Raw genomic sequence first — 15,576 nt, forward strand, 5'->3', positions numbered from 1 at the left:
GTTGCTGCCATTTTACACTGATAAGGTCATTCTAGCTAAGTTTATTTAATCAAATAACATATAAAAACCAAACCTACTAGTGTGATTAATATGGAAACGTGTGCTTGACTCGGTCTTTCCTCGACTCTTCTTCGCTGCTCTTATAATAAACGTTCCTTCTTACGGGTCCGAGCAGCTTTAGTGAGACTTCCTGCAGAGAAGCTTCACCTCAGCGTGAGTCAAACCTCCAGGAAAACACAGAATTCTGAGCAGCATTAAGTCCAAAGGTTAAAATGCAATAAACTGGAATTAGACGTGTGACCAGCAGCCGGAGACTGAGTCACACAGAAACACAGAGCTCAACTCAGAACAGGTCAAAAGTTTGATTTAAGGTTTTACAAAACTCTAAACTGACTTTGTATTCATGCAGGAAAGAGGACATAGGAGTATTGATCTCATATATAACCAAGGTTCTTACAAAGCGTTTTCTTTTTAACTGAAGATTTTCATAAGTGCTTCAATTACCGTGTTCTTTTTCTGTCTTGTTTTTGTTTCGTTGCCTCGTCATTTATTTTTCTTTTGAGCCCAAAAGTTGATCGAAGGAGGGATGAATAACAGACACGATATAACTTTAAATTCTGGTAACTCAAGATTAACATCTAAATGTCAGTGCATGTTTCATAAAGACGTGTTGTTGTAGATGTGTGAATTTAAAGAACAGGACCTGTTGAGGATCTTTATCTCAGAGGAATCATCCTGACACTTGTTGATCCTCTATCACCATCTAGTGGACGATTTAACAGAGAACAGCACTTTTACACTGTTGGTCGAAAACACGTTAAACTTCTGACACAAAACAAGGTTATTTATCTATGTTGTGTTTTATGTATTCGATTATGTTTCAGTGCAACACAATATCAAAGAGATCATGTATTCTACTGATTCCATGTTATTGTCTTTATTCCAACTGAGTATAAACTGTTCAAATCAACAATCTGAGCTGTGACCCAAAGTCTGTTCCTCCTCATTTCTTTTACACAAAGGTTGAAGTGTTAATTGCTCGAGGTTTCTCTGCTTTTCGTCATCCGCCTCTTTCACCCTCGTTTGCTCCTTTTGTTTAACGACAAAGGAAATTAGCCACATGTAAGTAAATTGTGCGATTGCAGTAAAAACCAATCAAGTGTGAGAAAAAACAGAAAACATCAAAGTAAGAGTGAGAAAACAACGATACAAATATGTTAAACACACTTTATAGTTGTCGTCAGTCCTTAATTTTATTAGTTAATCTGTAAAATAATGAACTGAATTGTTGCTTTCTTAGAGCAATGATACTATTCTGTGATGTTATACAATATATTGACATAAGTATTTGGACGCTCAAGATCACATTGGAGGCAGAACATTTTCCAGACATGCAAATGAGAATAACATAAGGTAAATATGAAAATTCACATTTAAACTCACAGTGTCGTTGCTCGATCTACAATGAAATACAAGTTCAGGTTTAGTTTGTGACGTGTTAGTTAACACAAAGTCGACAGGAGTGTGTTAGAGTGTTAGACGAGAGGAACAGGTTCAGATATAAGAGATGTTTTATAGAAAAATATAAAATGTATAATATATAAAATATACAAATAAAAAATAGAGCTCAATATAACTCAAATATAAACCAAAATATAATACTTTTGACATAAAGAGTATGAGAATATAAGTAGAAAAAGACAAAGTGACAAATACACCTAGTGATAGAAACGGGATGTATAGAATCTTCACATTTCTTTAGTCTCAGTTTCTTCTTCACATTAACACGTCGTACACAAACAGTTAATCACAGTTTCATGTGTAAACAAAAGATACAGATGTTAGTGAGATGCTTCAGGTTTAGTTTGTGACGTGTGAGTTAACACAAAGTCGACAGGAGTGTGTTAGAGTGTTAGACGAGAGGAACAGGTTCAGCTATCAGAGACATTTTTTATAGAAAAATATATAATAAAAAATATATAATATATAAAATAAAGTTCAATATAAATCAAATATAAAAAAAAATATAATACTTTTGACATAAGGGAGTGTGAGGATATAAAAGCCAAAGTGACAAATACACCTAGTGATAGAAACGGGATGTATAGAATCAACACATTTCTTTAGTCTCACAGTTTCTTCTTCACATTAACACGTCGAACACAAACAGTGAATCACAGTTTCATGTAAACAAACGATACAGATCAGATGTTAGTGAGATGCTTCATGTTTTCATTGCTCAGTGTTTTCACACAGTGCCCCCCCGGCTCCTCCCTCGGATCGGTGAACCCTCTCGTGTCTCCTGCAGTCGCTGCGGTTGATGAATTCCTTCCCGCAGACGCCGCAGCGGTACGGCCGCTCGCCGCTGTGGATCAGCCGGTGCACCTTCAGGCTGTGGGGGTGCGTGAACCTCCGGCCGCAGATGTTGCAGCCGTACCTCTTCTCCCCGGAGTGGCTCCTCCTGTGCAGCTGCAGGTTGCTGGGGTTGCTGAACCTCTTGTCGCACTGATCGCAGACGTACGGCTTCTCCCCCGTGTGGACGCTCATGTGATACTTGAGTCGGGCCGTGCGGCGGAATTCTTTCCCGCACACGCCGCAGGCCGACAGCGTCCCCGGCTTCCTCCCGGTGTGGAGCCGCATGTGGTTCTGCAGGGCGCTGGCGTGGCTGCAGCGCTTGCCGCACGTCTCGCAGATGTACGGCCTCTCGCCCGTGTGCGTGAGCATGTGGTGCTTCAGGGCGCTCTGGTGACTGAGGCCTTTGCCGCAGACCTCACAGGTGAAGAGCTTCTCCCCGGCGTGCTTGCTCAGGTGCAGCGTGAGGACGCTCAGGTCGCTGCAGCCGAGGCCGAGCTGGTCGCAGCAGGACTCCTCCTCCAGGTGAGTCACCCGGTGAGTCGCCAGCGACGAGGACGACAGGAAACTCTCGCCGCACATCTCACACACAAAGTCTCGTGCTCCTGAGTGAAGGTTCTCGTGATCGGACAAACTCTGTCTGCACTGGAAAGTCTCCGGACAGAGCGAGCAGACAAACGTCTTGTTCAGGGCGCAGCACCGGTGCCGCTGGAACGCCAGCGTGTCGGTGAAGTGCGTCTCACACAGCGAGCACACGTGGGCGTCCACCGTCTTCAGGCTGTGCTGACGCATGTGTCTCACGAAGGTGGACTTGTAAGCAAACTCCGTCCCGCACTCGGAGCACTTGTGCAGCTTCTCTCCCGTGTGGCGGCGTGCGTGTGCGATGAGCCCGGCGAGCACCGAGAAGCGTTTCCCACAGTGAGAGCAGAGGTGAGGTTTGGAGTGAGAGCGCCGGTGTCTCTCCATCAAACACTTCAGAGCGAAGGTCTTGGGACACGAGGGACACTCGACCGATCCAGTCGTCTTCTTCCTCTGTGTGATCTGGGATGTGGAAGCGTCGGTGAAATCCTCCCTGACATCGGAGGTCGGCTCGGGGGCGGAGTCAGGAACCGGCTCTGACCTGAGATCTGTTAACAAGTCGTCAGGTTCAAACTCAGATCCACAGATTCTCTCCTCATGTGAAGCTGAGACAAAAAGAAACGTTTTTTTAATACCACTGCAAAGAATCAACCAATTAAAGCTTCTTTAAATAATTGAACTCACAGTCTGATACTGAGAAGCCTTTAAAAATATTATTTCCTTACAGTCTTATTTCCAGTGAGCTCATTTTACATAAAGACATTGTCTGTAAAAATCAGCCCAAAAGGAAAAGTAAACACAATTCAGCTGGCAACATCACAAAGTATGATTTCTCATTCCGTACAACAAACGAGAAAAGTCAGAAAACATCAGATAACCATCGGATAAATGAAGGTTTTTATCACAATCAAGAAATTTAAACTTTGTTTGAAGCCGTAAGAGGTCGACAGGATGTGAGAGGAGAATAACTTCAAGTTTATCCAGATGTGCAGATAAAGAAATTGACTGTTTTGACACTGTTTTCATTTTCTGTACCTGAATAGAATCTGCTGCTCTACTATAATCTGTACAGATACATTTAATAAATAAACGCACACGTGTTATCATGTTCATCACTCTGTCTACATATTCTTACGCTCATAGTATATTATATTATCTATTGTATAGTCAAATACTTATATTTATACCTCTACAAGATATCATATCATATTATATCATACTCTTTGTATATTCTTTGTATATATAAGTCTATATACACATATTTATACATGTGTACATGTTATTATTATTATTATTATATTTACTATTATTATTACTATATACTGCTTTTATATTGGTATAATTACTATCATATATAAATATAAATTATGTTATATTATATACTATATATACTGTACTATTTTTATATACTGTGTAACAATAACATTACCATCATATCATCAGTACTATTACCATCATCTTGCCACTGCACCTTATCTACCTATTTATCTTGTGCTTCTGTTTTTTATTCTTTCTACCTCAATATTTTTTATTTTATTCTATTGTATTGTATTTTATTGTATTCAAATATACCGGCTGCTATGACGACTTAATTTCCCTTCAGGGATGAATAAAGTAATCTATCTATCTATCTATCTATCTATCTATCTATCTATCTATCTATCTATCTATCTATCTATCTATCTATCTATCTATCTATCTATCTATCTATCTATCTATCATCCTAAAGAAGTCAAAAGTATTAAAATAGGCTGAAAAGCAAAGAAATTAGGTGAATCACGAGAGTTTTAACCTAATTTACTTTTTAATCGAATTAAATAATTGAACTCACAGTCTGATACTGAGAAGCCTTTAAAAGTCTTTCTGTGTTTCAAAAGGAAATCAGACCTTTGTGATTCACTCTCTTGTTCTTCTTCCTTATTCCTGGTTCCCGTCCTCCCTCCATCTTCTTTCTTCTGGCTGCTGATCCTGTAATTTTTAAAAAGAGCATTCAGCTTTGTTTATGATTAGGGTTGCAAAGGGGCGAGTTTCCATGATATTACTGGGGAAAATATATTAGCATGCTGATTGAGGATTGTTCATCTGATCATCTAGACTATTTCCATTCATTTATCCATCAGTTGTAAAATATGTTTACAGACGATTCCAATTGTTTGGCTAACTATTTATATCTCTGGCATTGCATTAGTGTTTTTTTACAAACTTTTTTCTCATCTTATTCTACAGAACAATGCCACGTGCACTCTCTCATGTGTGGAGACATTTCACCCCATCCAATGTAGAAGGAAAGGCTGTGTACATTTGCAAATACTGTGCAAAGACCTATGTTAAGAATGACACAACGATGCAGAAGCATATAGTCAAGTGCCCAAAGTTTCCTCAGGGCTCAAATCAGCCTATGACAAAACAAAATGTTGATATTTATGTCTGTATATGACAAGGTAAATACAGTTAGTATAAATTACCCACAACATTTCCAGTTTATTCCCGTTAATTCCCGGTAATTCCCGTTAATTCCCATGGAAAGTTTCTAACTTTGAATATTCCCCGGAATTTTGCAACCCCATTTATGATACAGAGAATGAACATGTCACAGCCTCTTCAGCCGTCAGGGAACTCACTCTCTGGCGGCTTCGTGCTCTGGTCGCTCGGTTCGGCTTCTTCTTCGGTTTCACACATCGACACTTTCAGGATCGTCAGGATTTTCTCCACGGCAGCTTTGGTCCAAGTTTCCATCAGAGCTGCAAACTGGGTCTGTAGAGAGAAGAAGAAGAAGATCAAGAGAAGAAGGTTCTGGGTAATTCTGACAACAATGAATTAACTCCAGAAGTTATGATAAGCCAAGTAAGAAAATTTGAATATTTATCTAAATAATTTCAAGCTATTGTTTCAAGAACAGTGGAGTTTTGTGGGTCAGAGGAATAAAATGCACCAGAGCAGATTTTGCTGACACAGACAATACTTGTTATTCGCATCAATTCATTCATTTTAATCTTTTTTAATTTGTTTACAATATGAAATGCAGAATATTACCAACCGTTTCCTTGAAGGACAACAAGAACCTAATCACACATTCTTATATGAAGAGAAATCCCTGTAATCTTACATTTTAATATTTTTTAATATGTTTACAATAAGAAGAAGGTTCTGGGTAATTCTTAAATATTTAATATGTAAGCCAATATTTGTTTTGGGAATTTAACAAATTAAGAAAATTTGTATCTATATATATATATTTATCTAAATCATTTCCAGCTGTGTTCTATGTTTTACATGATTATTTATGGAGAATATTTAAGTTAAATACAGATTTTAGATTTTTTTTTTGGACAACAATGAAATTTCCAGACATTAAATTGAGTTCTTAGAGTTTGTTTTTGCAGAGTATTCATACATTTCATTAACTTTATAAATACAGATATATACTGTGTGTGTGTGTGTGTGTGTGTGTGTGTGTGTGTGTGTGTGTGTGTGTGTGTGTGTGTGTGTGTGTGTGTGTGTGTGTGTGTGTGTGTGTGTGTGTTTGTGTGTTACCGTTGTGTCTCCATTCAACTTCTGCCTCAGTGGACTCACTTCTTCCACCTCCACCTCCTCCTCCCTCTTCACTGCAGCCGGAGATGAGCGCTGCTGGGCGGCCACACTCCTCCCGTCGGCCCGGTCCTCCTCCTCCATCAGCCGGCGGAGCTCCGTCACCGCCCCCCGCAGCAGAGCCTCCACCACCGCACACAGCTGCAGCTCCAGCGCCTCCACCCGCAACATGGGCCCGAGTCTCACTTCACTTCTACATGTTATTATTATATTAATATTACAAGTTTCTCTTCTTCACCCAGATCGACTTCTGACCGGATGTTGTTGTTCCGGGTTCCTCTGCTTCGTGGGATTTAGAACCAGTCTACTTGGAATCTTAGGAAAACGTTTGCTCCCTATCGGTGAGGATGTGGTACTGCATGTTTTCAGCTTTGTTATGGCTCGATAAATGATCATTCTTAACCATTAATTTAATAATAATAATACAAACAATAATAATAATGATTAAGAATAAAAACTAAGGCGCGAAAGATGTTTGAATCCAAACTTTGACAAACTATATCCAGCTTCCATCCAGTTGTTTATGTGTAGTTTCTCCCTTTAGCCTGCAGGGGGCAGAACACCCCCATCATCAACTCCACCTGCATCAAGGGGAGACACATTTATTCAATTCACCTCAATTCAAACCACTTTATTCACCCCTGAGTGTTCCAGGTTCACTGTACTTCATATTCATGTATACTATACTTCATGTACTTTATATACTTCATGTACTTCATGTACTTCATGTGAATGACTGGATGTTGTGTGTTGACTTGACTCCTGTTCCTGCTGAACTGAGCCAGTGTCGGATCAAACTGCTGTCAGCTCAGGAGGCACAGGAGGGAGGCCACATGCTTCCTCAGGGCAACGCTCCAAAAACCAAAGGTTCACTTCAACTTGCACATGTGATAAGAGGGAATTAGATTTTTCCATAATTACTCGTCTTATTTCCATTGAGCTAATCTTACATAAAGACATTATCTGTAAACATCAGCCTGCAAAGGAAAAGTAAACACAATTCAGCTGGCAACATCACAAAGTATGATTTCTCATTCCATACAACAAAGGAGAAAAGTCAGAAAACATCAGATAACTATCGGATAAATGAATTTGTTTATCACAATTAAAAAAGAATAACTTCAAGTTAATCCAGATGTGCAGATAAAGAAATAGTCGCTCTGGTGTTGAGGTGTCACAATCGACATTGTGCATTAATTTGCCTAAACATTTATATATATTTAATAAATAAACGCACACGTGTCATCATGTTCATCCTAAAGAAGTAAAAAGTATCAAAATGAAAATCAAAGAAAAGAGGTGAATCACTAGTTTTCACCTAATTTACTTTTTAAATCGAATTTATCTAAATGTCTTAGTTTGTTTTCATATTTTCATATTTAAATATTTGTGTATGTATGTATGTGTGTGTGTGTGTGTGTGTGTGTGAGTTCATGGAAATGAAGGGACATGTGACCAGTCTGACTCACTGATGTGTTTTCAAGAACTGTGGAGTTTTGTGGGTCAGAGGAACAAAATGCAAAACGCACCAGAGCAGATTTTGCCGACACAGACGATACTTGTTAGTCGGATCAATTCATTAATTTTAATCTTTTTTTAATTTGTTTACAATAAGAAATGCAGAATATAACCAAACCGTTTCCTTGGAGGACGACAAGAGCAGAATCACACATTCCTATATGAAGATAAATCCCTGTATTCTTATATTTTTCACTTTGAGCAAAGAGTTTTATGATAAGATCATTTAAAAGTTTATCTCCATCATCTCTGTGCAGGTGAAGAACTTAGCCACTGTGAACAAACTGCTGTGACTCCCTGTTCAGCAGTCGACTAAGCTCTGCACCTGATCACAAACACAAACACCTCCTCTGAATGAACAGGAGCACGACAGGTACCTAGAGAACATGTCCTCCCCCTCCTCCTCATCCTCCTCTTCCTCCTCCTGAAGTGAACACCATAGCAGTGTAGTAATCCCTGGCAATGTGATTTATATTTTCTGTCCCAAATCATCTCACCAGAGACCCACACAGCCACGGCAGCGTCTGCGTCCTCCAGGGAGCAAACCTCCACTCGGCTCCTTCTCCTCCTCATCTCTCTCTCCTTTCTCCTGATGCTTTTTCTTTTCTCTCTTTCTTTTCTCACGTTCTCAGGTCCTCCCAGCTCCCCCCCCCCTTTCTCCCATGCTTGGTTTAACTTTGGGTATTTCCCTCATTAACTGCTGCGCCTATATGAGGAACTCCGGAGAGGCCGGAGGAAGTCAGGCTCTCTGAAATAAAACGACTCTGATAGTAACCCATGACGATCACCTCCTTGCTGGGCGGGTGGGTTGGGGGGGGTGGTGGGGGTGTGTGAGGACATCCTGAGGCGACAATCATTCATCTAAAATAAATGCATTTGTTGAGATCTTCACCTTTTCAATGCAGGAGGGGGTTAAGACCTGGATTTCACTTTGATCCAAAGTCATTTAGTTTGGAAAAGTTAACGAAATAGTTCCTTGAAACATTAAGATTTATTAAGACTCTGTGATGATGTCACCACGCGCTAGTTGAGTGTTTCATATGTCATCAGGTCACATCGTGGATTAAAGCTCCTATACAAGGAGTTTTTTAACGGGTTCTGAATCCGTCTTATTTTAATATTGTTTCCTCTTTATGACCTAAAATAGCAAATTACACAATCTGCTTGTTTCATAAACTTTTCTTAATGTCTTCGGTCGGGTCGGATTTACACGCAAGGTCAAACTCAAGCAATTTATGGCAGTCTACTTCTTCTTCTTCTTCCGTTTCTACTTCTTCTACTTCTTCTTCTTCAACAGCATAATATCACAGTCAGCCTCGTCCAGAGTAAATAAGAATAACTGTCAAACAAACAGATTCATGACCTCACCACGACTCATCCTGCAAACAGTCTGTTTTTACGACAGGAGACGATGGAAACGATACCGCTTCTGTCCACAGAGGGCGCCAAAATGAAGTTCCTTGATGCAGCTTTAACATCTTTCCCTATAATAACTGAGCTTGTTGGTTCAGTCAGAGCTCAACACATTGAGAGACTTTGTTTTTTCTCTACATGACACAGAACCCAACAGAGGTAATCACAACATGTGGCTGCAGAGGGCGCTGTTGCTCAGTAAAAGCTGTTTAGAGACTAATAAATAATATTCAGATGGTTTGTGGCTGCGTCTTTAACTCATCACACATCTCACATATATCATTTTTTAGAGTTGAGCACCTGTTCAAGCTGAAACATGCTCAGTCTCGGCTGCGTCTGAAACCCGGCTTCCTGCTGAACGGTTTCTATAACCTGTGTGTGTGTGTCTGCCGGAGCTGAATTAATCAGAATCACACGACAACAACAGCCTGGGTCCTGCGTGCCGGGGCTTCACTTCTGACATGTTGGATCCACAGAGCCGTGACATACCAAGCATGTTCTTGGCATGTGACCCTAGCCAGCTGCTGAGCCCCCCCCTCCCCCCCCCCCCTCTGACCTCTAAACCCCCAGTGAGGCAGAGTCACATCATGCTTGACTTGGTGGGGCCTTTTTCATACAAGGCGCAGACTGAAGGATTAGAAGCAACTCGGTGGAAGAAGAGCTGGAAATTCCTGGCTATGGTTTTGATATGTTTCATGGTTTAAAGGTTCAGTTGTAGTTGGGATGGAATCTGTGAGCTGATTGTTTCAGGAGATCCAGAGATCAGAAGAGTTTACTGAAGCCTGGGGGAAACGCTCATCGAGTTAATGTCACCCATCGGTTTGTGAGCCTTCAGTTTGACATCTTGTCCAGCACCATCTTGGTTTTTTGAAACCAAAAGTAACCATATATAGAGGAGCCCGGGGGCGGAGCCTGATTTAGAGCTTGAAGACACTGCACACCCGACTACACTTGCCACCTGCACCCATTGGACGGTACTAGCTGTCAATCACACAGTGGTAATCACGTCCCAATTCATACAATTTTTTATGGTCTTTTTGACTCTAAATGGATCATAATTTACTAAATGAGAGCAAAAGAGGACGTTAAACTAGAGATTGAGATATTAACTCTTAAGGAAAATGTTTACTGACTTTTCAAATCAGTCATTTTCTCATAAACCTCCTGCTGGTCATTTGAGAGAATACAGGTTTTAGGTACTTCTGCTTTGGCTTCACTTTCTGGACAGTCCGATTTAAACTAACACCCATATACAACTTTATACTTAAGAGACCAATATGTATCAATACATGTCTGAGGATTTGAATCCGTGCCTTCTTTGGTCATGTTGTACTGGTCAACATTTGATCCCAAAACCCGTTTTACACTTTTCTTACATGAAGACGTTTGCAAGAAACACCAGAGAATTCTGAAAGTAAATATTAAGGTTTTGTCTGAATATCGCACACTTCCCTCTTTTGTCCTCATTCTGCACTAACCAGCCCTGCAGCCCCCTGTGGCCCCTGTGTGGCCCCTGTTGTATGAAGACTCTTGGGACCCTGCAGGATTCAGCCTCACTGATCTGTGCATCGTCTCACTGAGATACAAACATCAGAAAACATGCAAAGCCAAAGAAAAGGAATCTCCACTCACTGCAGCGGGTCGCTCACGGTCTCCAGATGTTCTTCACTCTCTGCACTGTTCCTCCCAACTTTACATTATATTACATCTTCTTAATTCCTTCTAATCCCATATCAGAATGGATTCAAATACATCTGAATATAACAGAAGGACTCGGACTCACTGTAGAACCCTGGTGTGTGTTGTCCCCTCTCTCCTGCTGTGACCCGGTTACTCCGTCTTCCTGCTGCTTCCCAGTGAGCGTCCTGAATGCCAGGAGGAAGGAGTGGGCCGAGACTGACGCCTCTCTCTCCTTTATCAATCCGGCTCTATGAGTTGACATAGTGTCGCTTGTGCATCAATCCGGCTCCAACTGCAAAACAATTCAAAGAACAGTTTGTGGGTCTGTCTCTCGGGCACAAAGCTGCTCATTCAGCCTGAGTCTGAGTGTAGGAAGTCCTCCAGCCCAGTTCTCCCAGTTCCTTTCAGTCCAGCTTCAACAAAGTCTCATTGGTTTCATGCAAGAAACATGTCATGGAAATTATAAATGCTGAGAAATGTCGTTCTAAAAAGGACAAAAGCTCTGATCCAAAATGATAAAGATGAAAGATTCTGTGTGTGACAACATATTATTAAACTACATCATTTAAAACAATTCCAAGTTGAGTTTGTAGTGGGACTAAGGAAATCCATAATGTTAACTTTCAGGAAAATTTATAATAATTCATATTATATATATAAATACCCTGAGGCGTGGCTTCAAAAAGGACTTTAACAATAAGTGTCCTCCAACCCTTTAAAATCAGCAGCTCCTTGATGAACCAGCAGGTGTCGCTCTTGGTTTACTTACATGTAAATAGAGCACAGGATGATTTGACTGAGGAGAAAAATGTTAACAAAATTAATATTATAAATAAATAGTAAATCTGCAGCTTTTATTTCATCACTATTTGTATGTGATTTAATATCATAAATACCCATTGAATAAGTTGATCAGAATCAGGATTTCAAATAGAAGATTCAGAACCTTGGTGAAGTTTTTCCAGTTTTATAATGCACACGTCAGTCTCGGAACTCCCCCCCCACCTTGTCCTCCTTCTCTTCCTCCCCTCATCCCTCATCCCCCTCTCTCTCTCTCTCTCTCTCTCTCTCTCTCTCTGTCCTTCACCACTCGGAGCTCCAGACCTCAGAGCATCAGAGATCAACCAGGACTGTTGCACTGAGACAGACTGAGACCTGGTCTGAGAGGTGTCAGAGATCTGGTGTGAGATCTGGTGTGAGATCAGGTTGAGGGTCTTCCCATCACCATGACGATGATAAAGGTGCTGGTCCTGCTGGTCCTGCTGGTGGGGGTCTGCCCGGCCCACCCGGCCCTGCTGGCAGAGGAGGCCTCCAGGTCCTGGGAGGCCGGTGAGGTCCCCCTGTCCCAGATGAGGATGCTCTCTCTGGGCCTGGCTCACCTGCTGCACGGGGTGGAGGAGAACGCCGGGCAGCTGGAGCGAGCGGGGGGGCAGACGGCGGCCGAGCTGGACGGGGTCATCAGGAGTGTGGAGACGCTTCACAAGCAGAGTTTACAGGCGGGACGGACTCACAGGCAGGTGAGGAAGAGGAGACACACCTTCAACTTCACCCTGGTGTCTGCATCACAGGCCCAGAGAAACTTGAATTATTGGAAATATATTATTTCCCTGTATTTGTGAATCTTTTAGAAAGTTTGAAATGATTCTGTTGGTTTGAATTGGGCTCAGCTGCAACGTGCTTTTCTAAATGTGTCGGATTCCACAGACAAAAAAACATAAATCAAGTGTAACTGACATCAAACACAGGATGAAACATGCAAGAATTTTACAATATGTAAGTAAACAGCAAATTGAGGATTAAATATTTGATTTTAAAAGAAGACGGCTTTATAGTTTGTCAGAGGGACCGTTTACAAAGTGCTGGATATGACTGAAGGGATCATATCATGTGAAGATACTCGATGGTAAATATATTATTTCCCTGTATTTTTGAGATCTACTTGAGAGTTTGAAATTATTCTGTTGGTTTGATTTGGGCTCATCTGCAACGTGCTTTTCTAAATGTGTCGGATTCCACAGACAAAAAAACATAAATCAAATCCAACACCAAACACAAGATAAAACATGCAAGAATTTTACAATATGTAAGTAAACAGCAAATTGAGGATTAAATATTTAGTTTGAAAAGAAGACGGCTTTATAGTTTGTCAGAGGGAGGTTTTACAAAGTGATGGATATGACTCCTGGGATCATATCATGTGAAGATACTCGATGGTAAATATATTATTTCCCTGTATTTTGGGATCTACTTGAGAGTTTGAAATTATTCTGTAGCTTTGAATTGGGCTCAGCTGCAACGTGCTTTTCTAAATGTGTCGGATTCCACAGACAAAAAAACATAAATCAAATCCAACACCAAACACAAGATAAAACATGCAAGAATTATTTTACAATATGTAGGGAAACAGCAAATTAAGGATTGCATATTTAGTTTTAAAAGAAGACGGCTTTATAGTTTGTCAGAGGGAGGGTTTACAAAGTACTAGATATGACTGAAGGGATCATATCATGTGAAGATACTCGATGGTAAGTATATTATTTTCCCTGTATTTTTGAGATCTACTCGAGAGTTTGAAATGATTCTGTTGGTTTGAATTGTGCTCATCTGCAACATGCTTTTCTAAATGTGTCTAATTTCACAGACAAATAAACATAAATCAAATCCAATTGACATCAAACACAAGAAACAACATGCAAGAATTTTACAATATGTAAGGAAACAGCAAATTAAGGATTAAATATTTGGTTCTAAAAGAAGAAAGCTTTATAGTTTGTCAGAGGGACCATTTACAAAGTGATGGATATGACTCATGGGATCATATCATGTGAAGACACTCGATGGTAAATATACTATTTCCCTGTATTTGTGAATCTTTTAGAAAGTTTGAAATGATTCTGTAGCTTTGAATTGTGCTCAGCTGCAACATGCTTTTCTAAATGTGTCGGATTCCACAGAAAAATAAATATAAATCAAATTGGATTGACACCAAACACAAGATAAAACATGCAAGAATTTTACAATATGTAAGTAAACAGCAAATTAGGGATTAAATGTTTAGTTTTAAAAGAAGACGGCTTTATAGTTTGTCAGAGGGACCGTTTACAAAGTTATGGATATGATTCAATGGATCATATCATGTGAAGAGACTTAATAGTAAATATATTGTTCTGAATGTGAAGATACTCGATGGTAAATATAATATTCTGAATAATGTGTTTTGTGTCCTTGAGGCGAGGAAGGACCTGCAGATCCTGAGCGCCCGGGGGGACAGACTGTGGAGGACGGTCAAAGAGCTGCAGAAGCTGCTGGAGGAGGTGGAGACGGATCAGAGGACGGAGCAGCACCGGCTGGACCGGGTCCTCCGGAGGGTCCGGGGCCTGACCGAGCCGGGGTCGGGGGTCCGGGGTCAGCCTGACGTCAGCTCCATGAAGGTGAACCAGAAGAAACAGAACTAAACCTCTGACAAATCAACGTGATGAAATAAGTTGGAAGTGAAGTATTGCTTCAGAATAACTGTCTGCTGAGGTGTTATTACTTCCCTTCACTGGAACTGGGGGGTGTCCACACACTTCTGGCCATGAGTTGACTTCTCCCTGACCTCTTGCCTCATCTCTCTGTGTTGCAGGTGATCGTGGACAAACAGACCCGACGTCTGGCCAGTCTGACCTCGGTGGTCTCAGCCCGAGAGAAACTGATCGACAGACGCCTGCAGCGCATCGAACATCTGGAGAAACACGCCCGGAGCCTCAGGGTGAGACGCCTGCATCTGTCTTCTCTTTAGACGTAAAACAGAAGATCCTGATTCATGAGGAAAGAAGAAAGTAGTAGTGGTGGTAGTAGTACAAATTGTTCCTTTTGGAGATATACTGCACTTGCACACCCCTCCACAGAACTTAGGTATTTGCATAAGAAAAATATGGCGACACTTGAGGTTTCAAGTACAAATTTTTGCAATTTGTGGACACATTCAATTCTGAGGATGCGCACAACCGACGCACCCGGGTGTGTGAAGTGAAGACTCGTGGCACACTCAGTCAAAGTGTTTGGACACTTTATTCATATTCATATTTAAAGTAGTTTATAAAGCACATTTTATCCAAATCAATGCAATGAGGTGCACTTAATGTAGGGAAAAACAAAAACAGATGAGATGCAGCATTTCAGGTGAAGAAAAATCAACTTTAGTAGGATGAGTTTTATTCTTTCAAAGATCTTAGGTGAATATTCAAGGGAGAGTGAGTTTCCACAGCTGGAAACAGTGAGAACTAAATGTTACATCGCTGTAGACGTTATATTTATGAACAGAAGATGGGGAGTTCAGTGATGTAGTGTGGTAGAGTTCATGAAGATGCCTAAGATGTGTGTGTGTGTGTGTGTGTGTGTGTGTGTGTGTGTGTGTGTGTGTGTGTGTGTGTGTCTGTGTGTGTTTTAGGCGTCTGACAGCGT

The 15,576-nt window shown here is 40.9% G+C and overlaps 1 protein-coding gene across 1 annotated transcript; it reads right to left on the reverse strand.

Moving 5' to 3' along the window:
- Positions 1 to 2,056: 2,056 nt before the first annotated feature.
- LOC133010635 (endothelial zinc finger protein induced by tumor necrosis factor alpha-like) lies at positions 2,057 to 6,778 on the reverse strand. The gene is made up of 4 exons (XM_061078232.1): positions 6,466 to 6,778; positions 5,553 to 5,685; positions 4,819 to 4,899; positions 2,057 to 3,536 (listed from the first exon to the last, which is right to left on the reverse strand). Exons 1-4 carry the CDS (start codon positions 6,688 to 6,690, stop codon positions 2,233 to 2,235), a joined length of 1,743 nt encoding a protein of 580 aa, XP_060934215.1. The 5' UTR covers positions 6,691 to 6,778; the 3' UTR covers positions 2,057 to 2,232.
- Positions 6,779 to 15,576: the final 8,798 nt, after the last annotated feature.

Source organism: Limanda limanda, chromosome 1, assembly GCF_963576545.1.
Source record: "Limanda limanda chromosome 1, fLimLim1.1, whole genome shotgun sequence".
Classification (NCBI taxonomy): Eukaryota; Metazoa; Chordata; class Actinopteri; order Pleuronectiformes; family Pleuronectidae; genus Limanda; species Limanda limanda.